We start from the raw sequence: 23,768 nt of genomic DNA, 5'->3' as shown, positions 1-23,768 counted from the left end.
TTTTTACAGTAACTGACATTTTAGCTTGAACAAGTGATCTTCTGATCACTTGTTCAAGCTCTTTTACAGGTTACACAGTGCAATACAGAAGCTGCGCATGCCCAGTGTCTTACAGCCGGGTCCTGCCAGGAGGCATGGACCCGGCACCGGGAGGAGGATCGCGCAGCGGGGGGGTCCGATTCACTTGAAATGGTTTTTAAATGCCTCTAACACGCCGCGGTCAGCGCGACCGCAGCGTGTTAGGGGTTAACACCCGCGATCGGAGAAATCTCCAATCGCGGGTGTTAGAGGCGGGTGTCGGCTATAATATATAGCCGACACCCGCAGCTTGACGTAATAGTACTGCATTTTGCGGGAATGCAGGACTAAACCTAAGATGGCAGAAATAAATTGGGGTGGCATTTTAAGATCTAGTCTCGATCTCTGAGTGCTAGGAATAGACAAAGATGACAGGATAGGAGTAATAGTTCTGTGCTGTCATATAAGGAAATATTCAAATATGTTTTCCAAGGTGGGAAATGGAAAACAAGGCCTCATTTTGCTACCTTAACGCCAAGTATAACCTACAAGAAATCTAATAACATGATGTGGGATATAACCAAACCAGTATATCTATCCCAGAAGGAACAGACTATAGACAGGACTGTTTCGATCCTGGTTGGGTCTCTTCAGCACAGGATTGGCTGATATAAGGCGGCTTTAATTAGCAAACTCACCATAAGGAGAACTCTTACATGCTGTCATATGCAGGCTAGGGACAGGGCCATCAGCGGGTGCGTTTAGTTTGACTAAGGTGGAGGGAACTCACTGTGTAGGAGTAATGTCATTTTGTGCATTGCTCAGATATGCAGGCTGTGAGGAGTTTTTTTGTTGTGTGTCCATATATACAGAATAAGAGCAGTACTGTCTCCATATATACGCATATATGCAGGACAGAAGTAGTAGTACAGGATAGAAGATATAGTACTGTGCAGGGCCCACATTTGCAGGCAGAGTGGAGTATGCAGGGGAAGATCTGATATAAACGGACACATAGGGGGAGGAACTTCTACACCAGTTTTGTGGCATAGAAGCACAGATATAATCACAAATTCTTGTGCACTGCAATAAATTGCAATTTATTATGTAACCTAGTGTAGTTTTGGCCGGCAGATACATCATGAGTTTTATGAATATGTAAATCAATTTTATAAGGGAGATTTTTTTCATATTCTGTCTCTATTCCAGGTCCTGTTCTTGAACATTATGTTACATATGGATCTATTAACCCTTTAAGGATACAGCCTATTTTGAGTATCCATTTTTTTGCTCCTCATCTTTAATAATCTATAACTTTTTAATCTGCCTGTGTGCAGAGCTGTGAGAGTGATTATTTTCTGTTTGAAAAAAAAAGTACTTCTTATTGAAGGTATTTAAAGGGAACCTACCACCACGATTCTACCTATAAAGGTAGAACGGATGGTAGGTGGATGTATGGGAGGTGAGGATAGCCCTTTTTAGAGCTAATCTTCACATCCCCGCTATCTTTTTTCAAACTTTAATACCCTAATATGTAAATTTTCTTTAGCAGCTACTGGGGTGTGGAGTAGCCGGACATGAGGCTACACGTTACGGCTACTCCACGCCCCAGTAGCCTACTTTCTCCTCCTACCCTAACAGCTTCAGCGCGCAGCTTCTCATAGCTGCGCGCCCTCCTCCGTGAAGCTGGAGTTCTGAGCATGAGCAGTAGTCCCGGCTTCGGAGCAGTGGCTGCGCAGTAGCCGCTTAAGAAAATTTACACATTAGGGCAGTGGTGGCAAACCTATGGCACGGGTGCCAGAGGTGGCACTCGGAGCCCTTTCTGTGGGAACTCAGGCCTTCACCCCAACACAGAGTTTGCCAACTAGGACTCAGGGCTTTCTCCTGTGATCCAATACAGCCCAGGACGCACCATGCTCAATGCTATTTTAACGCAACATCCTTGACTGCCAGGACTACAGGAGGAGCGGGAAGGTGTGGATAGAGATGGATTGTCATTTGAGCTCCTGCTCTGGGTCCCCTGATTCTTCCTCTTCAGGGGGCCCTGGAAGGAAGCTACAATCCATCTGTCTATTGTATTGGTGAACTCAGGACACCAATACGATTAAAACCTGTGATACCGCAGGGATCAATAAGTTACTGCTTAAATTGTCATGTTGGCACTTTGCGACATAAAAGTAGATTTTGGTTGTAGCTTTGGCACTCCAAAAGGTCCGCCATCACTGCATTAGGGCATTAAAGTTTTAAAAAGATAGCGGGGATCCTCTAGGGTACTTTTGACCCAAGACAGTCTGAGTGCTTCTACCATATACTGCAGTATATGGAGAATTAGGGGACATATACAAATAAAATATTACATTACAGAGTAATAACGGTCATATGGAACAATAGGAGTGAGGGCCCTGCTTATAGCAGCTTACAGTCTATGAGGATGAGGGGGTGACACAAGAGCTTACAGTCTATGAGGATGAGGGGGTGACACAAGAGCTTACAGTCTTTGAGGATGAGGGGGTGACACAAGAGCTTCCAGTCTATGAGGATGAAGAAGGGACTCAAGAGCTAACAGTCTATGAGGATGAGGGGTGACACAAGAGCTTACAGTCTATGAGGATGAGCGGGTGACACAAGAGCTTACAGTCAATGAGGATGAGGGGGAGACACAAGAGCTTACAGTCTATGAGGATGAAGAAGGGACACAAGAGGTATAAGAGTTTATATAATTGTCCACCCATTCTTTATAAGGGAATGGAATAAAATTTTTTAAAATAAAGTTGTTGCTGCTTGAACCAGTCATCAGTCGCCATCTTATATACAAGTCCAAGGTGAAAGTGACTGCAGAGAAGCCTGGAACTTGGTATCTGGTGTGTGCTGGATAACAGCTGAGAGGAGGATACCGGATGGATTAGTAACGAGAGAGTTGACATTTCATGCAGTTAGTGAGTATGATAGGTTTGCCTAAATTGATGGGTTTTAAGAGCACATTTGAAACTATTAGTCTGATAGTCCGGGGAAGGTCATTCCAAAAAATTGGTGCAGCTCAGGAGAAGTCCTGGAGACGTGCATGAGAGGTTTGAATTAAGGTAGAGAATAATGTAACATCACTGGCAGATCGAAGAGCACGTGTTGGGCGGTAGTCTGAGATGAGATGAGAGGTTAAAGTGTGCCATTGGCACACTGTTACACATCTTCAGCAATGACAGGTCCTGCAGTCTTAAAAAGGCTCCAGATTGTCATGGCAACTGATCGTCGCTCCCTGATGACATCACACACTTGCAGGTGCTACCGGTGGTTGTTTGCTGCAATTTATCATACGCCGGTGTTCTTTAAAAAAAAAAAGCACAAAAATACATGATTGCATAGTGTTGAAAAAGTCTTACCTTCCCGTCTAAGCTAAGAAAGAAAACTTTGCCCTTGCATTTAAATGGTTGATACCTGTGATTGTTGACAGCATTATGCAGCAAACACTTGCTATGTATGAAGCTTGTGAACCCTCTTCATACATCCTTAACAGCACAGTGGCGTACAGTTATTGTCGCTAAGGGAAGGGTGGGATTAAAATTATGCCCCCAGTAGCCAGCAGTCATAAGTAATTATGCCCCCAGTAGCCAGCAGTCATAAGTAATAATGCCCCCAGTAGCCAGCAGTCATAAGTAATAATGCCCCCAGTAGCCAGCAGATATGCCCTCAGTAGGTATAATTCCCCCAGTAGCCAGCAGTCATGCCCCTATTAGCCAGTAGTTATGCCCCCAGTAGTAATAGAGCTCACACTGTAGAAAGATCCCTCCCACGCAACACAGTGATGGCGTCAACGCGTACGTGTGTGCTGGGGCAGGCCCATCACAAGTCAAAGTCCGATTCAGGTGCAGGCGGACTTGATTAGCACGCATCACCTGCATCAGGGAAAGGAAGCACACAGCAGGGAGACACAGGTACTTCCAGTTCCGGCCCCGGCATGTAAGGAGGTGCACAGCGGAGCTCCACTAACCCGACCACATAGCACACAGCACAGCCACACCAGACCCTAAACCGCACAAGCTTGAGTCCCTGAACCTGGAGACTTACCGACGGAGCTCTGACAGAGCCTTTCAGACCGGGAATCACAGAAGGAAGGGGGAGATGTCGGAGGACGCAATATCAGAGTCATACGCCAGGTCACAGCAATGGGTGAGACAACCTATCAATTATAGAAAGCTAGCCAAAGAAGTGGCTAAAAACATTACCCCAGGCATAAAGGAGGCCGTTTCCATTACCACAAAGGAGACGCTGCAGGGAATATAGGCGGAGGTAGACCAGCACACCTCCCAGCTTACTGAAGCAGAGCGCAGGATATCTATTCTTGAGGATGACCTGAACAAGCTAAAAGCAGCCACTAATGACCCATATGGCAGAAAAACTAGATAACCTAGAAAACAGGTAACGCTGAAGCAACTTGAGCCTGGTTGGACTTCCAGAGGCAGCTCCAGCCTCCCAACTACCTCATGTTTTCTCAGTCCTCCTGCCACAACAGCTGGGCCTGCAAGGCTTGTACGAAGTGGAGCGGGCACACAGAATAGGCCCCCAGAGAGTGCCATGGTCCTCCTCTACGCAACCATCAGGGAGGGAGGATTGGCCGCGCCAGGTCATTGCAAAATACCTGGACTGTGCAGAGAAGGAAGCAATTTTAAGGGCCTATAGAAAACGCCAGGAGCCACTGAGGATCAACAACGTAATTGTCCTGATCTTCGCAGATTACTCCGCAGAGCTCACAAGAAAGAGGCGCACTTTTAGCTCCCTATGCTGTGAACTTTTCCAGAGACTATGGAAGTTTCAATTGCTATACGGAGCCATGCTGAAGGTCACCCATCCAGATGGCTACAGACAGATGAGTCTCCAGAGAACCACATATGTCTGGTGTAGGCGTATTAGCTTTGCAACATCCACCACCGGGGCCTAGCCTTTTCTTAGGGCATGGAGGCAGCCGGGGCCCAGAATACCGGAGTGGCTGGCTAGTGCGGTCTTGGACACGCTGTGGTCATGGTGCTTGGTATGGGACCGGAGGGCTGTCCTACAGCCTGGCAGGTCTCCATCAGGTGGTGTGGGCAAGAAATATGGAGGGAAATCCGATGTACTGGTTCTCCCTGGGGCAACCCCTGAGGTGTCTGTAATATATCTCCCTGGGTAATGGATAGGGAGTCCGTGGTAGTGATACAGCCGTAACCAGAGATCAAATGAAGGCAACGTGGTGCAAAATAACTCACTGTTCTTTATTAGAACAACTGCAGGCAACAGGCCAAACGGTCTTGTTACAGATGCCGGATTGTTGGATATTCCGGATTACTGGAGTGGTCATGGAGAGTGATCCTCAGAAATAGATTCACCAGCCTGGTAGTAGATACAGGCCGGGATGTAGCTGTGTCTAATACTGGAAGCTGCAGCTTTGTCCTGGGTTGGTTAAGTGTCTGTACTGGAGGTGCACAGACGCTGTCCCTGGTCACTCTGTCTCTGATGACAGACCTGTGCTCTCTAGGTGGAGCTGGTGGTAAAGAGGTGTGCTCTGTAAGAGAGCTAGATTCCAAGACCTTGTGCTCTAATAGGTTTTTGGAACTCAAGACCCCTAGCCCCTCCCTGTCCAGGGGTTTTGTTAAACCATGATCAGGTAGTGGCTCACTCCTCAATCACACACCAGTGTACATAAAGGAATACAACTGGATAATGGTTCACATAACTTTAAGCCTTGCTGTACAGGCAGTGTCCACCGCTGCTAACAACTGATGTCCAGGTCTGGAACCTTACTGGAGGGTTCCTGACTCCCTCTGACAGCTCCTAACCTGGAGAGGGCACTGTTCTCCACTACCCCCTTGCCACTGTATTGGCAGGGGTGTTGCAGCTTCATAAATCACAAACTGGTTGTGAAGCTTCCCTTTCAGGCAGGAAAATGTGAAAGACACTCATTGGACTACTCATCATGGCCAGTAACTAGGTCACGGCTGAACGTGTTTGCTTTGGTTTCCTCCAGGTCCTCTGATTTCCTCCCACACTCCAAAACATACTGGTAGGTTGATTAGATTGTGAGCCCCATTGGGGACAGGGACTGATTTGGCAAGTTCTGTGCAGCACTGCAGAATCTGTGTGCGCTATAGAATTAAAAATATTATTATTATACACCTTTTTTCGTATTATGTTGTGTTAATGTTAATGTCACACTGCACTCCCACTCCATGTTAGAAGACAATTGGGTACTACATCCTATTCTGGACCACCCCACGGGAAGTGTATACAATGTACTGTATATGCCCTCAACCATGACCAACATGTGTTCTATACTAACCTAAAGGCGATATTGGCCCAAGACACCTCGTCTCATATACTCTTAGCTGGCGACTTTAACCAGGTTATGAGCAGCGCAGAAGACCAGTCATACCCAACACATACGCCACAATTAGAATCACAAACAGATCGTGATAATACTGTCGAATGACCTGAGGATGACAGAAATGTGGAGATATTGGAGCTCATTTACTAAGGGTCCGCAGAGCGCATTTTAACAGGGGATTTTGGCGCATCGCCGCCGGCTTGCACGCGACACGAATCAGGGGGCAGGCCGTCGGACAACCCGACGGATTCGGACTAGGTGCGTGATTTAACATTTCGAATTGTGTTGCAAGACACGCGCTTACAAGCACCGGGAAGAAGAAGGTGAACTCCGGCGGACCTCGGCCGGGGAAGCGACGGATGCAGGAACTCGGGTGAACGAGCTACGTGAATCGCGTCGGACTTCATCTTCGTCTGAATCGGGGATCGCGTCAAGACCAGGTAAGTAAATTTGACCCAATATCACCCTGATGTACATCATACGTGGTCCAGACTGGACTACATATTTGTGAAGGGGCCACTGTTGAACAGAACAATGGACATGACTGTAGAGCAAATACTAATTTTGGATCACACTGACTTCTGCTGGCGATTTCCAATGTACCTCGCCAGAGATGACTCTTTTAACCAACTCTTAAGGGGCTGGTGGACAGAATATGAGATGTTGCAGGCAGGACACCAAATAGAACCCGCTCTATACTGGGAAGCAGCTAAAATGGAGGTTAGAGGGAAGATCATGTAGCAGTACTTAAAAGACGGAATAGGGAACCGTATACCACCAGCAGTGCAGCACTTAGGGAGGCCTACACCAAATACCTATCGCACCCTACCTCAACACACCTAGAAGTTTGGAAGGCAGCGAGAACACACCATAAATCACCCGCAGCCGGGTTGAAGCAACATTGTTTAGATTTAGAAACAAACCTGGGAAAATTCTTGCGAACTTAGCTAAGGGATAAACACCACATACACCCATCACCAGGCTCAGTATTCTATCGATTTTTCACAAATGTTATTCAAAGCTGACGCAACCGCGTTCCATAGTGTCAATGCGGAAGCATATTTGTCTCAGATTTCTCTGCTGAAATAACCCCAGAGGAAGTAAAAGGGGCGATTAAGGAGCTGAGACATGGAAAAGCACCAGGACCAGATGGGTTCCTGGCAGAGTTTTACAAGGGTGTTAGGGACCAGGTTGTGTCCACACTGGCAGGCTACTTCACGAAGATCATGAGAGGCTCCACGATCTCCCCCTCGGCAAACCCTCTACTGCCCAGCTCATACCGACCTATATCACTGATCATTCAGGACCTAAAACTGGAAGCTAAAATAATGGGCAATCGTTTGTCAGAAATGTTAGCCACAATAATAAAGCCATCTCAAGTAGGTTTTGTGAAAGGCAGAGCAGCAGTTACCAACATCCTCCGGGTACTGGCAGTGTTGGATGTGGTGCCACACCAACTGCTGTTGGCAGGCAAGTGGGCACTGTTGTCTCTGGATGCAGATAAACTGGTTGACAGAGTCCGCTGGCGATGGTTGGATGTGGTACTGGACAAATACGGATTCTCAGGTGATTTAACCTTTATCTCAGTTTTGTATACTGATCCAAAAGTGGAGATCCTGCTTGCTGGTTGTAAATCAAGAGTAATACATCTATATAGAGGAACAGTAGTCGCCCCTACTGTTCAATTTGGCACTAGAACCATTGGCAAGGGCTCTGTGCTCACCCATGATGTATGGAGGGATCAAAGCAGTGTAAAAACTGCTTCATGTGCAGAGGATATTCTGTTATCTATAACTGACCCTGTGCGTGCAGTGCCCCGGATATTGACACATATTGTGAAATTTGGGGAGGTGTCGGGGTTCAAGGTAAACTCGGCTAAGAGAGACCTTTTACCATTAGACCCACTACTGTGTTCTGAATAAAATGCCATAAGGGCGTTAGGTATAGGGTTCGCCACCAAGAGCATAAAGCACCTAGGTTTACACATAGGGAAGACATTCTCCTCTCTGTATACTCTCAACTACTCACTATATTGGGTATATAAAAGCAGTGCTCCTTCCCTGGGAGCCCCTGCCACTGAACATCTCTGGCAAAATGTTCCTAATTAAAATGATTAGCTTCGAGTGACTATTATACCCCCTACATACTTTACCCCTACTACTGAAAACGACAGACATAAGAGATCTGAACAAAGCCTTTACCAAGGTCATATGGCAGGGCAAAAAGCAAAGAATATCCCTGAAGCGCCTAACCTGCACTAAACTCTCCGTAAGACGATACAACCATGCTTCCCTACTGCGACACCTAGTTGACTGGATACATGGCACAAACCACTTCTCTTATAAACAACTGGAGTAAGTACTTCCTCAAAACTGAGGTCTATTAGCGGCCCTCCACCTACCCTATGCAAAACTGCCAAAATTAGGGAAACAATCAGCACTTCTGAGGGATACCATTACAATGTGGAAGGTGTTGCACAAATAATTTGGGATGTCATACCAGATGTCAAAACATCTCACTCTATGGGACAACCTAGAGTTTCCAGCGGGAAAGACAAGTCGGTTGTTCGTACCGACTTGTCCACAGAGCCAAGACTTAAAGGACACCTGTCATCAGGTCTGTGTCACTAGTCCTGTCACCACTACCTGTTGGAGCAGCTCACAAGGATCCCATCCCAGCCTTTATCTAGTCAATTCATACATTAATCATTGTAAAATCAGCTTTTCTTTATTATGTAAATGAGGCAGGTCACATGGTCAGAGGCAGTGATGTCACCCCTGTTCCCCCTCCCCTCTCCTCCCCCTGCTCATGTCTGTGTGTAATGTATAGTAAAGCATTGCTAGTGTGTGTGCTTTATCTGCTGACATGCTGCATCCTCCCATACATATGTGACATCAGACATCAGCTACACAAGTACCTGACATGTTCTGCTATAACATCGCTGCCTGGAGCTGTTGTATCTTTCACATACACATGCACATGCACATACACACACAGGCTGCAGGGGTTGTGCCCACCAGCAAGCACATGGAGGAGCCATTACACCATTATACAGGCTGTCAGTCAAGCAGTGGGGGGTGTGGCTGTGCCTCCCACTCATGAATAAGCTGGACAGCTTGAATATGCTAATGACTCATTGGACATCTCTCAGGTCCTTTGCTTGGGTTTACAGGCACAAGGTCCTATGAAGGGATAAAGGCAATGCTTTCTAATGGCAGTTTATGGAAATATATTTAGATTAGGGGGTTATTTTGCCTGACGGGTTCTCTTTAAATTCCTGACGGAGTTGACTGATGAGCTTGCATTGCCAGGATTTCCCCTACATCCAGCCAGCGACGTTCTGTGCCTCAAAGAGACGTAATTTAGCATGCGAAATTACCACAAACACTTTCGACAAAGTGCTATGGGAAATACTTCCCGTATTGGGAAAAAGGACAATGAGTGAACCATGTATCTTCCCGAATCCTACGGGGCTGGGCCGGGGTACGCAGACACATCTTAAGTGAACGCCATGCTAGTAACGGTTTGGACCCCCTTTTGCCTTCAGAACTGCCTCAATTCTTCGTGGCATAGATTCAACAAGGTGCTGGAAGCTCCTCAGAGGTTTTGGTCCATATTGACATGATGGCATCACACAGTTGCCGCAGATTTGTCGGCTGCACATCCATGATGCGAATCTCCCGTTCCACCACATCCCAAAGATGCTCTATTGGATTGAGATCTGGTGACTGTGGAGGCCATTTGAGTACAGTGACCTCATTGTCATGTTCAAGAAACCAGTCTGAGATGATTCCAGCTTTATGACATGGCGCATTATCAGATGTTGGGTACATTGTGGTCATAAAGGGATGGACATGGTCAGCAACAATACTCAGGTAGGCTGTGGCGTTGCAACGATGCTCAATTGGTACCAAGGGGCCCAAAGAGGGCCAAGAAAATATTCCCCATACCATGACACCACCACCACCAGCCTGAACCGTTGATACAAGGCAGGATGGATCCATGCTTTCATGTTGTTGACGCCAAATTCTGACCCTACCATCCGAATGTCGCAGCAGAAATCGAGACTCATCAGACCAGGCAACGTTTTTCCAATCTTCTACTGTCCAATTTCGATGAGCTTGTGCAAATTGTAGCCTCAGTTTCCTGTTCTGAAAGGAGTGGCACCCGGTGTGGTCTTCTGCTGCTGTAGCCCATCTGCCTCAAATTTCGACATACTGTGCGTTCAGAGATGCTCTTCTGCCTACCTTGGTTGTAACGGGTGGTGATTTGAGTCACTGTTGCCTTTCTATCAGCTCGAACCAGTCTGCCCATTCTCCTCTGACCTCTGGCATCAACAAGGCATTTCCGCCCACAGAACTGCCGCTCACTGGATGTTTTTTCTTTTTCGGACCATTCTCTGTAAACCCTAGAGATGGTTGTGCGTGAAAATCCCAGTAGATCAGCAGTTTCTGAAATACTCAGACCAGCCCTTCTGGCACCAACAACCATGCCACGTTCAAAGGCACTCAAATCACCTTTCTTCCCCATACTGATGCTCGGTTTGAACTGCAGGAGATTGTCTTGACCATGTCTACATGCCCAAATGCATTGAGTTGCCGCCATGTGATTGGCTGATTAGAAATTAAGTGTTAACGAGCAGTTGAACAGGTGTACCTAATAAAGTGGCCGGTGAGTGTACACTTTCAATATACCGGCACCAGAAACACGCCCAGACAGAATCACCAAATCTCCAAAATGTGAGGCACCTTAGTGGCCTATACCACGGTATATGGACATATACTGTACTCTCTACTACAGCTGTATAAGGAAAGGAAAATGCACGTATTAAGTCTTTATGTCTCCTGTGGTTTTGGTTACTATATCAGTGTCAGTGTTAGTACCATGTCTGATATACTAGTTGCGTCTACGTATGTTACTTGTTGACGGTGGAACAATGTAATAGAACAAAGGTCAATAATGGAAGAGAAATCGTTGCTCCTTTCATCTATGCCTGCGTCTACAATGTATATACAAACAATGCATGCATGTATGTTTTCTCCAATCAGACCAAATAAAGGTTTAAAAAAAAAGAAAGGAGACACAGGCTCCCTTGTCTTGTGGCACCCTAGGGGAGGGAGCTGTATCGCATCCTGGCTTCTAGTGATGGGAATTATGGCTCTTCTTAGTGAGAGGCTCAGCTCACTAAGACGTGCCGGCTCTTCTGGCTCCTGAATGGCTCCCTATTAAATATATAATAGGGAGCCCCAAGCCAGTCCAATTGTATCGGGTTAAAGGGGCGTGGTAAGCCGGTTAGGGGAGGGGTTAAGTGAGCCGGCTCTTTGAGCTGGCTCTTTTGTGAATGATACATCACTACTGGCTTCCCTCTGGCCCCTAGTTTTAACAATGTGCAAGCTGGAGAGAACAGGTGGATCCCACCCCTGCATTAAGGTTTTAAACTAGGGAAACACAGGGTAAAAATCTCTGCGGTTTAGCAGGAGCAACAGAATTGTCTGTTGCTAACCCGCAGTGATTTACATTTGCACCAGAGAGGATGAGATATCTATAAATCCACAAACTACATTCTGCGTCTAGAGTCTCTGAAAGTGACTCGTCTTTGACCCGAACCGCAACTTCGGGTTTCGGGAAGTGCCAGGGCTGCTGGGTGGGCCCAATTGTGGCCACATCTCAATCCCCAGCAGTGCCTGGGTGCTGGCCCTGTAAAGGGGCGCTCCATGTACTGCAGTGTGCTGCCGGAAAGAGGAGCTGGATGAAGACAGCAGAGTGAAAACCCTGAGCGAAGGACTGAGGTGAGTATAATTTTTTTTTCTTTTTTTACTGATCATATGTAGTCCATCGGGGGGTGAGAAGGGGCTGCATATAATCTATGTGGGGTGAGGGCGGCCTGGGCTGCATATAATTAATCCATGTGGTAGGACGCTGCATATAATCCATGGGGGCCCCCGGCTGTATATAATGAATATATCAGGGGTTAGGGGGGGCTGCATATAATGAATCCATGCTGATGTGAGTTTACTGCAAAGGGGCCCACTAAGGCTCTGCCGCCGAAGGGCCTACTGAAACCTGGAGCCAACCCTGCCTAGAGGGTCCCAGCAGTCAGATCCTCACTGGAGATGGAATAAATTTTGTAATGGAGCCTTTCCATCTGCTAAAGGTAGATGCTAAATCATACAAACTTGGTGCAATCCCTCTGTTCTGGTCATGTTTTATTTTAAACCATTTATTTTTCTCTTATTTCCTTTGATAACCCCTTTAATTTTTGTTCCTATTTAAAAAAAATATATATTTTACATAGACATCTATGGTAGACGTACAGAATTGTCCTAAGACGCATGGCCTTGGACTGCGATGACACACTGCTTTTACTCAGCATTTACGTAAACGCAATGGTAATGCAGGTTGTACACACAGCCAGGTAAGTGCATATACATAGTGTAAAGTGTAATGTGCACTACTTCATATATTTGTGTCTTATGCTGCACCCATAGACATTTCATATGAAGAAACCTCTAACTGTTCCACTGCACTGACTGAGCGCCTCACACTGACATAATCCTCTCAGAGACGCCCGTTATATAGTCCCAGACAGATCACGTGCCCTGTGCCGTCCAATCAGGGCCATGGCGCGTATTACAGCTGCGGATAGTATGGAAGCCGGTTCGCGGAGAGCTACTGCCGGTTCTGGGCGCCGCAGCTCCGGACTCCTGCTGAACGCCACCTCGGCTCAGGGAGGAGAGACGCGAGTCCTGTGTGAGGCGCTGAGAAAGCTGACTGCGGTAACGCGTGCGATATCTTCAAATCTGCGGAATGTCAACGAGAACCTAGAGAGGCGAGTGTATGACTGCGGCTGCGCACTACAACTGCCTGTAGACTAGGGGGGTAACTCTCCACTGCCCCCTACGTGCCATAAAAGGTTGTGACATTTGCCCAGTCTTATAAGAAGGGCATGAAGCTAGAATTAAAGGGGCCGTGTCGCTTTTATAATATTAAAGGGGTTTTCCAGGAACCTGATAAGCCCCTGGGTGGTCCCCCTTGTCACTGCAGTACCTCCAGTTTTCCATTCAGATGATTTGGGGACAGTCATGGGACCAGCTTCAGCCAATGAGAGGCCTCCTTGGATATTGTTGTGACTTGTCCGAGGAGGCCATTTATTGGCTGAAGCTGGTCCTGTGACCCCCAGAAAATTCCACACAAAGACTGTAGGTGGGGAACAGATCAATTTTGCATTTTTTTTTTTTTTTTTTTTTTTTTTAATACCCCTCCCCTGCCTCGTGTGTTTTCAAGGAAATTGCTTGGCACAGCGCTCATCCATCCCCAGCACATAGCCAGTTTGTGCCGGAGATACCTGGGCGCAGTGCTCTGCAATTTCCAACACTCAAAGGTAAATGGAGTAACGGCACATGTGTTTGTCCTGCACGCGTTCTGCTAGCGTTGTGTTCATAAGGTGATGCTTGCACACAGGGGGAGGGCCTCTGGATACTCATGTGCGATCGGGCCGAGGCCTGCCCTCCCCCTGTGTGCTAGTGTCGCATTATGAACGCAACGCTAGCGAAACGTGTGACTGCGGCCTTAGGGCAAATTCCAGATTGCTGCGATCCATTACTGTGACCAGACAGGGAGCTGGACCTCCACCAAACAGATTTTTATCCCTCTATCCTGCGGATATCTTTTGGTCTTGGAGGAAACCTACCACCACGGATCTACCTAATTAAGGTAGGTGCCTCTATTGTACGTGAGAATAATCCTCATGTCCGCTGCATCTTTTTAAAAGTTCTATTGTGCTAATATGCAAATTTTCTAAAGAGGCTACTGGGGCGTGGAGTAGCCGGAGCTGAGGCTACGTAGTGCGGCTACTCCACACCCCAGTAGTCTCTTTGATCCTCCTACCCAGATATCTTCACCGTGCAGCTACAAGGAGCTGCGTGCCCTCGTCCGCAAAGCCGGAGTTCTGCGCATGTGCAAAACACAGGCCGCCGGCTGTGCGATCTCAGCTCTAAAGCCGGAACAGCTTGTAGCTGCGCGCTGAAGATATGTGGGTAGGAGGATCAAAGAGGCTACTGGGGCGTGGAGTATCTGCACCGTGTAGCCTCAGCTCCGGCTACTGCACACCCCAGAAGCCTCTTTAGAAAATTTGCATATGAACACAATAAAAGTTATAAAAAGATACAGGGAGTGTGAGTATTAGCCCTTGAAAGGGCTATCCTTGCGTACAATAGAGGCTCCTACCACCCTATCTACCTTAATAGGTAGATCCGTGGTGGTAGGTTTCCTTTACTAAATCAGACCTTCGTCTGTCTCGGATTATCCGTATACAATGAGTTTTTCTGTATATTTATGTCACATTTATGACCTATCCAACTTATTCTCGGGACAGAAAATAAAACTTACTATGTTTTCTATGGACAAAATCTGAGCAGTCCCAGGTTATATAGTGTATATCTCTATCTGTCACTGATTATATATCCCTGACTAGTGAATTGTGCTGCATATAATCCAGATTATTTAAAATTTTATCTTTAATTGCAGGATCCTCCTGGATAAAGAAGACATTGAGGAGCTGGAGAAGATGCTGGTAGGTAACATCATTGTGTGCATCAGTCAGTTCCTAAATATCCTAAATCTGTGCTGCAGATTTACAGACTATTTACAATGAGCAGAACATGTCTCGCCCAACCCCCTTCTCTTTACCTCCCTCCTCAGCCTGTGTAATCTAGCAGCTGCAGGGATTGCACAGGGCGGGGACCTTCCCATCTCACCGTAACAGCCAGCGAAGCTACAGCACAGAAGGGCTCTGCAAACACCCCCCTCAGGCCTTCAGACTAATTAGCATAATTTTACATTGATTTTAGAAGGAAGGAGATTACCACAGTCACGGTGTCTGGATATATGAGAAACTGTCCCTGGTTTATCATGATGGATTTTGATGGTAGATTCCATTTAAACAGCAGGGCATTGTCATGATATATCTATCGATGGGATCTGCATTTATCCAGCGAACACTAAACCCAGAGTCAGCTCCAGGTTTCAGTAGGCCCCTGGGCGACAGAGCCGCACCCTTTGCAGTGAATTTACGTGGTGGCATAAAAGATTCCCTAGTTTCTCATACCAATCAGCCCCCTCACCCTCTATGGATTCTTTATCTACAAGCTTATGTGAGCCACCCCAGCAGCCCTGGGCCCAGGCACGCCAAGTGCTGGTGCCCGCCCCGACCAAACCCCATCCTATGGTCTAAAAAAGTGAAGAAATTGCTACCCATATGCATTCACAGTCCATTCAAGTCAATGGTAGAGCCAGAAAGTGGATACATTCTCCATTTGACCTTGTGCTGAAGGTGTTCAGTGGACCCCTGTTCTCAGGATGAGGTGGGTCCCCATGTCTTTTAAGTGATCTATCCTCTGAACATTTCATAAATATTTTTCACAGGGAGATAATACCCATTAAAGGAAATCTACTACCAGGAAGAAGGATTGTAAACCAAGCACACTGACATACTGGTGTGTGCCCCCTCTGACAGGATCCACTTATTGTTTTAGCTTCTTATCTCCTTGTTTTTAGGAATAAAAGGCTTTAAAATTATGCAAATGAACCTGATGGACTCCAGGACTCCCTCAGGCTTACTTGCATAATTATGAAATCCTTTTTTTTGTAAAAAAAAACAAAACAAAACAAAAAACTGTCCATAAGAAGCTAAAAGAAGAGTGGATCCTGCCAGAGGTGCACACACCAGTATGTCAGTATGCTTGGTTTACAATCCTTCATCCTGCTGGTATATGTCCTTTAAGTAGATGACAAGCTGTTAGGTTGGCCATTATACCTCATGTTTTTCTAATGTGTGTAAGTGTGTGTGTGGGGGGGAGTGTACACAACATTATGTGACTTACCAATATGCATTTATTTGTTTTTTTTAAGTCCAATATACATTTATTAAAAGTTCTGCATCACTTTCCTAAAATGAAGCCTTCTGTCTTTTACCTCATCAGCCAGACATTCCTGTCCATAAAATGGCCGCAGATGGAGGGTCATGTGATCTCTATCTGTCCGTGAACAATCGCCCTGCCAGGACCTTGATTGCCCATGCGCAGTTAGTGATCACATGACCCTCCATCTGTCGCTATTTTATGGACAGGAATTACTGGGTAATGAGGTAATTCGCAGGAGGCTTCACTTTACATATCAAGAATGTGGAGCAGAACTATTAATAGATGTATATTTGTAAATTGGGTAATATTTTGTCCCCCCAAACTTACTCACACATTACAAAAACATGAGGTAAAGTGGCCAACCCCTTGAAGTTGTCGTGGTCACATGAGGACTGAGACTGTTTTTTTTTAATGGGTGGATAATGATTTTTTTTTTCTCTCCCCAGAATGCCTTGAAAGTACAGTGAAGAATTGCTTTGATTCTCTTAAACTGAGGGGCAGAATACAGAAGTCTGTTTACATGGCTGATATTCAGTCTCGTAAAACCCCACGTATGTCATGTTATGTGACTGCCATTTCTCTCTGCTCGCTGTGATATGGACAAACCAATCTACACTTGTTTCTTTTTCTAATATTTATTAATTACTGTTGGTTTCATTTACAAATAAATACTGCTTGTGCGACCGGCCCCCGTCTCCCATCAGATGACAGAAAAAGTGTCTAAGTCCCCTTTAGATTGGGATACAATAATTCTTCATGCTGAGGAAGAAGAGGGTCAACATTAAAACCACTGAAATGGTGAAGAGATGGAGGGTGCAGGGCTTTCACTTTAAAAGATGAGACAGACGAGTGGTCTGGCCTGGATTGCCAGAAATGGCGTAGTGGGGGGGTTACGTCATAATCGGGACAGATCAGAGAAGGGCACAGAAGAATTTCTTCTCTCTGAATGGGTTCTCGGATGTGGGCACTGGTGTTATCAGCGGATCTTCGCAGGCATGAGCGTCACAGAATGCCATCAGGTCTGATGCTGCCTTTGAGACCTGTGGAGGATGAGTGAGTAGGTTAGGTATTAGGGCTTGGTTATGACTGTGTATTTTCGCTTAGTTTGATAACTCGTTGTGGTCTGGTGAAATACAGTGTATACATTTCTTGGCTGACCTGGGCTTGGCAGGACTGAACTCATAATAATCATAAATAACTAAAAGTCTAACTGAACATAACCGCGTTCTTCGTACACGTCCTAAACTTGGGATAGTTTGTGGCCTGTAGGAGATTCGAGGGGTGAGCGCTACTCACCCCTCCCATCTCTGTGGTAGCTGAATGTCCGTGCCACAAACCAGCAATGGAATAAGACTTGCTTTACCATCTGTGGTGCGGCCGCACGGCTCAGTCACGGTGCGGTGGGACACAGTTTGTACAACGATTTCATAGCTGTTTGCATGATGCCTAATACAGTAAGTTCGCTTCAGCCATTTAGAATAACCCTAGCCCCCTCCATAGTGTTGTAGATTCAGCACTGATTGATGTTTCCAATCTACAGAGTCTGATACGTCCACATCTAGCAACACCCCGCTCTCTATTTATTAAACCTTTATTTCTAGGAGGAATAACAGAGAGTCCGAACATAGTTATTAGTAAAGATTCTCCAGAATTGTCCTTTCAGATGGAAAACACTTCTTTACTCTCAATTATTTCTCTTTAAAGCATAGATATTTGAGAATTTTTTTATTTTGTCATATTTCTGGTCTACTGTATCCCCCTGTTTTTGTTTAAAGATCCCCTTACGGTCTCTATGCTGCAATACTCTTACTGAAGGAGTTTCTTAGGGCAGCCATATTCAGAACTCTTTCTCTCTCCCTCCTTTTCTAGCTGAAAGCGAGACCGTCACGTACTTTAATGCGACACATAGAGGCTTCGATCTTGAGTTGCTCTACAAGCTTCCTGGCCTGTCCGACACTTAGTGTGCTATTCACAGGGGTGTCCCCTTTCATGTTTGCCTGGAAAGAGAGAAATAGTAAAAAATAAATAAATATCAGTGAGTTGCAAAAGTAAGGCACATCTATGGCAGCAGCAGAGTAAAGTCTCACATTGGCGAGTGTGCTTTGCTTCTATTGCGCATCAGTTACATTTTGTCTCCGTGGTGTCTCTGTTTTTCTTCTGCTTTGTCTCCGCGTCCGTAAGACATTGCTTTAAAATGTAACACCTGGATCCCCAGTGTCATCAGTGAAAAATACGGACCTGTCTTTAGTTTTTTCTGTGGACCCATAGACTTATATGAGCTTTTGTGATCCACGCTCGTGAAGAAAGTAGGACATGTTTCATAATTTTTTTTTTTTTTTCAACGGACTGAAAAATAAGCCAATTGGAAAACAGTGGCTTTGTGAGGAATCTGTGGAAATGGCTGAACCACGGATGTGAAAAACGACACCAATGTAATAGAGATCTAATAATAAGATATAGTCATAGATTTGATGTGAAGCTTCCACTATTGTGTAATACAGTTGAATAGTATTATATGTAACATATCACCTTGATATGAATGCAAACTCCTTACCAATGGCTGTTTCCTTGGAGTGCACGTAATTGGGGGATAAGATGCACTTAAGTCGAGAAGATGACAGCATCCATTAGCGCTGCAGACCTATACTCAGCACTGGAGCCATTCCAATCTTTACAGCAAAATATCCTTGGTCATAGGGACTCTGCTCATGTTACAAAACCAATTACTCCTTCAGCTAATTCTTTGCAGCGTTCTAGAAAGTGACTGTGGCTGTAACCGCTCAATCTTCCTGTAATAACTGGAATATGTTGGTTGTGGCATCAGACCCATCATATTTACGGTAGGGACTGAAGCTATGATAATGGAAAAAATAACTCCTTGGCTTGTATGTAGGGTTCTAACAAGGTTATTACTTTTATTAGAAATACAATGTGCAGATGCAGGCGGAAGCTCATTGAGGTGTCATTACTATAGGCGCAGATGCAGGGGGAAGCTCATTGAGGTGTCATTACTATAGGCGCAGATGCAGGGGGAAGCTCATTGAGGTGTCATTACTATAGGCGCAGATGCAGGCGGAAGCTCATTGAGGTGTCATTACTATAGGCGCAGATGCAGGGGGAAGCTCATTGAGGTGTCATTACTATAGGCGCAGATGCAGGGGGAAGCTCATTGAGGTGTCATTACTATAGGCGCAGATGCAGGGGGAAGCTCATTGAGGTGTCATTACTATAGGCGCAGCTGCAGGGGGAAGCTCATTGAGGTGTCATCACTATAGGCGCAGATGCAGGGGGAAGCTCATTGAGGTGTCATCACTATAGGCGCAGATGCAGGGGGAAGCTCATTGAGGTGTCATCACTATAGGCGCAGATGCAGGCGGAAGCTCATTGAGGTGTCATTACTATAGGCGCAGATGCAGGGGGAAGCTCATTGAGGTGTCATCACTATAGGCGCAGATGCAGGGGGAAGCTCATTGAGGTGTCATCACTATAGGCGCAGATGCAGGCGGAAGCTCATTGAGGTGTCATTACTATAGGCGCAGATGCAGGGGGAAGCTCATTGAGGTGTCATCACTATAGGCGCAGATGCAGGCGGAAGCTCATTGAGGTGTCATTACTATAGGCGCAGATGCAGGGGGAAGCTCATTGAGGTGTCATCACTATAGGCGCAGATGCAGGGGGAAGCTCATTGAGGTGTCATCACTATAGGCGCAGATGCAGGCGGAAGCTCATTGAGGTGTCATTACTATAGGCGCAGATGCAGGGGGAAGCTCATTGAGGTGTCATCACTATAGGCGCAGATGCAGGCGGAAGCTCATTGAGGTGTCATTACTATAGGCGCAGATGCAGGGGGAAGCTCATTGAGGTGTCATTACTATAGGCGCAGATGCAGGGGGAAGCTCATTGAGGTGTCATCACTATAGGCGCAGATGCAGGGGGAAGCTCATTGAGGTGTCATTGCTACAGGCGCATTCTGCTCTTCCACAGTGATGAAATCTGTGTTGCCCATGGCTCATAACTGAGATCTACATTGTGGCATGACCTCCATAAGCGAGATATTTGCTGACCCACAGCCATTGTGTCGGGAAAGCTTCTAAAGATGAGTAGTAACAGAAGAACAGAATCGGAAAAGAACTGAGAATGACAGGAGCCACTACAGGACAGGATACCCTAATACCATAGATTACAGAAATAAAAATTGTGGCAGAAATATTTTCATAAATTGAATCTCAATTGTAATCCTACGGTCAGCTGTACATGAACATGTTCGGTCTGCGGACACGGACCAAACACTGTGCAATGGATGAGAGTCCTTTCATCATACAAAAATATGATGCAAGCAGTCAGTCAGGGAGCCCAAGGGTCCATCACACAGCCGTATGCGCCAGCCAGGCATACTGCTGTGCACTGGAGAGGAGGTGACCCCCTCCAAAGAGAACAGCGGTGCACGGCAGCACACACGGGGCGCGGAACGGTGCCACATATGTGCCACTGAATTGCCACCGGGCCGCCATTGCAGTCTATGGGGCCGCATATACCTAGACGGCTGTGTGAATGTGCCCTAAGGGCGTGTTTTCTCGTGCATTGTTTGAATCACTTTTACAATGTATTAACAATGTGTAAACATTTGTTATGTAATTGCAGTATTAACACAAAGTAAACCCATTCATTGGCTTTTACAAAAGCTGTGTGTGAATGTGGCCAGAAGGAAGTGGTGGAAACGGAAAGTAGTAGAAATCCATCCAAGTCAACTGAGATTTCAACAGAACCTTCAGACTTCTTATATTATCATTTTAGTGTAGGAAGATAATAACGGATGGCCATACCTTGGTGTGACCGAAGTCTTAGGTTTGGCAATCCATACATTCTCTACATGGAGAGGTAGGAGCGGTGAGTGACTGCTGGATGAATGCAGCGCTTCTCATAAAACCAAAAGCATTATCCCCAAAAAGTTGCTATAGGCAGCAAATAAATGAATTTGGTCTACAGCAGTTCCCAATATGGCAATAAATAGTTGAATTTGCATTGCAGAGATGGAGACCTATCTAAAGCGAAATACTAGATATATATAAATCGCATTTACTGCACTTGTACTGGATATCTGAAATGTAAATTCCTGCCGATTACTCCCACTAATTTTGAACCAGCTAAATATAATAACAATTCTTTATATAGCGCACATAGATTCCGCAGCACTGCACAGAACTTGCCAAATCAGTCCCTGTTCCCAATTGGGTTAACAATCTAATCAACCTACCAGTATGTTTTGGAACCCACGCAAACACGGAGAGAACAAGCGAACTCTTTGCAGATGTTGACCTGGGTGGGACTTGAACCCAGGACCCCTGCTCTTCAAGGCTGTAGTGCTAACCACTCAGGTACTGCACGGCTGAATTCTTGAACAAAAGTGGGTTATGAGGGAGCTAGTTCTCCTTATACGCATGTTACAAAGATGGTATTCCAGGTCTAAACTCACTGTCAGGCTTTCCAACATGGATTTTGACCAACATGTGTCATAATCTGAGCAGTGTCCACCTGGATTCCCCTCAGATTACAAGACCTGGAACTTTGTGGATTTCAATGGGATGTTAAATCTGTGATAAAAAGTGTTTTGTGAATGGTGCCTTATTCTTCTGATTAGTGGGGATCCAGCTTTTCTACTTAGAAGAGAAACTGAAAAAGATGTTTGGATGTAACCTGGAATCAAGAATCTAGAATATGTAAATCATCAATAAAGTAAATGATACATATGTATTGATGACCAGCTTTGCCTGTTGGGTCTGATAAATTTGGATCAGTACATTTCTGTGTAAAATGAAAGTGGATGAAACTGAAAGTCAATCCACAACAGCATTTTAATTAAAGGCATAGGCAAGTTTTACTTACAGGGTAAATTTAAAGGGGTTTTCTAAATATTTTAATTCTGTGTCAGTTTTGCGCAAAATGGAAATAGGGAAATCCTCTGGGTCTCTGCAGCATATATTGTATATTACTGTGTGTTCCCTATGGAAATCTCTTAAATTTACATGCAGATCGGGTAGAACCCTTCCCACCACTTTGTTGGCCCTCGCTGCTACAGACATCACATACATTATTAACGCGACCACTGCATCCAATCACTGGCCTCAATGTGAAGACATCATCACTGAGGCCGATGATTACTTACATTACGTCACTGCCGCGGGATCAGCATGGACATTATATACTATACTTTGGCCGATTGTATGAAATACGCAGTAATACATTATGCTAATATTATGTTATTAGTTGACACTAAGATACAACTCTATAGGTTATGGAATAAATCAGAGGGGTGCAAAAGAGATGCAGAAGCTGGTGCAGGTGTCCTGTCTGTCACTGGTTATGTTTCTACTTTGGCCATATTTGCCGGAAACGCCTGAGTGACGTCTTTACCACAAGAAATCGCTCATTGACACTCTTACACAGTTGTGTTTCTCCCTCTGTATCTTTATCATTAAAAACAAGAATGGATCCCTGCAGAGGATGAAGAAAAACCTAGCCCAGAGCAAAGATGTCCCCCTCACTCCTGGGGTGAACCAATCCCATTGTGATGACATGAAGAATGGAAGGGAGGAAAGAGGCAAAATCTGATGCTGAATGAGCTACTATGGATCCTATACATTCAGCCTATAGTACTGTAATATGCATACTGCTATGTACAGCATCGTCATATACAGCTACAAGGGACGGGATGCTGAACAGAACTAATGTTTCCTTTTTTGTTACTAACACAAAATTGTATCAATATGTCTAAAAGGATACAATCTATACAGAATTTATTACTAGATTGCAAAGGTTTGATAAAATACATCCTGCACGTCCATACATTACCAGAGTGGATGGAGAAGGTGGGGCGAATCAATGGGGGATGCCTCTTGGTATAGAAGGAGCAAAGGACAACACTAGGCCTGGGTGCATACATGTCATCCTCCACCCATCCTCATGTAAAGGTGTCTGTCATTGGTACCTACCTGTGTATTTTGGTGATGGAGGGATACAGGATGCTGAGAAAATCTCTTTCAATGCAGCTTCCAGCAGACACTCACACCCTGCAACAAAGAGAAATGAGGGGGGAGGAGGGACTGGAGGAAGGAGGAGGATGGTGAGAAGTGGCTGAATGACTGACTCTGCTCACACAAAGCTAGGCTGGGTATACAGAGACCGAGGAAGGAGGAGGAGAAGCAGGGAGTGGACCTGATAGGGAATGACCAGAGATTTACTGCTAACACCCCGTATGGATATTCCGCCATTAATTCTAACGTTATAATCCCCAATCCCATTATCATCTTTGTATTAGGTAATAGCATTAAACACAGTAGCAGTTTATGGATAATTCATTCAATAATCTGCCAGCAGTGATGACCTCATGTACTAATGGACAGTGTAAACGTCAGTACATCACTGGCCTCATTGGTCATGTCTGAATGAATGGTACTAGAGACTGGAAATCCTACATACAG

General features: G+C 45.6%; 1 protein-coding gene across 1 annotated transcript; it reads right to left on the bottom strand.

Moving 5' to 3' along the window:
- Positions 1-16,906: 16,906 nt before the first annotated feature.
- GNG3 (G protein subunit gamma 3) lies at positions 16,907-23,448 on the bottom strand. The gene is made up of 3 exons (XM_072118437.1): positions 23,280-23,448; positions 18,183-18,287; positions 16,907-17,330 (listed from the first exon to the last, which is right to left on the bottom strand). The coding sequence occupies exons 2-3, from the start codon at positions 18,279-18,281 to the stop codon at positions 17,202-17,204; spliced, it is 228 nt and encodes a 75-aa protein (XP_071974538.1). The 5' UTR covers positions 18,282-18,287; positions 23,280-23,448; the 3' UTR covers positions 16,907-17,201.
- Between the last annotated feature and the right edge of the window lie 320 nt (positions 23,449-23,768).

This window comes from Engystomops pustulosus, chromosome 7, assembly GCF_040894005.1.
Source record: "Engystomops pustulosus chromosome 7, aEngPut4.maternal, whole genome shotgun sequence".
Lineage (NCBI taxonomy): Eukaryota > Metazoa > Chordata > Amphibia > Anura > Leptodactylidae > Engystomops > Engystomops pustulosus.
The sequence above is the reverse complement of the archived record's forward strand: the minus strand, read 5'-3'. Positions and strand labels throughout refer to the sequence as shown.

What these genes read in the sequence shown, in the direction of transcription:
- GNG3 (XM_072118437.1), bottom strand. Translation starts at nt 18,281, where the DNA reads ATGAAAGGGGACACCCCTGTGAATAGCACACTAAGTGTCGGACAGGCC. An exon ending in CCTCTATGTGTCGCATTAAA is followed by an intron (nt 17,331 to 18,182) that starts GTACGTGACGGT and finishes CATCCTCCACAG; the next exon opens with GTCTCAAAGGCAGCATCAGA.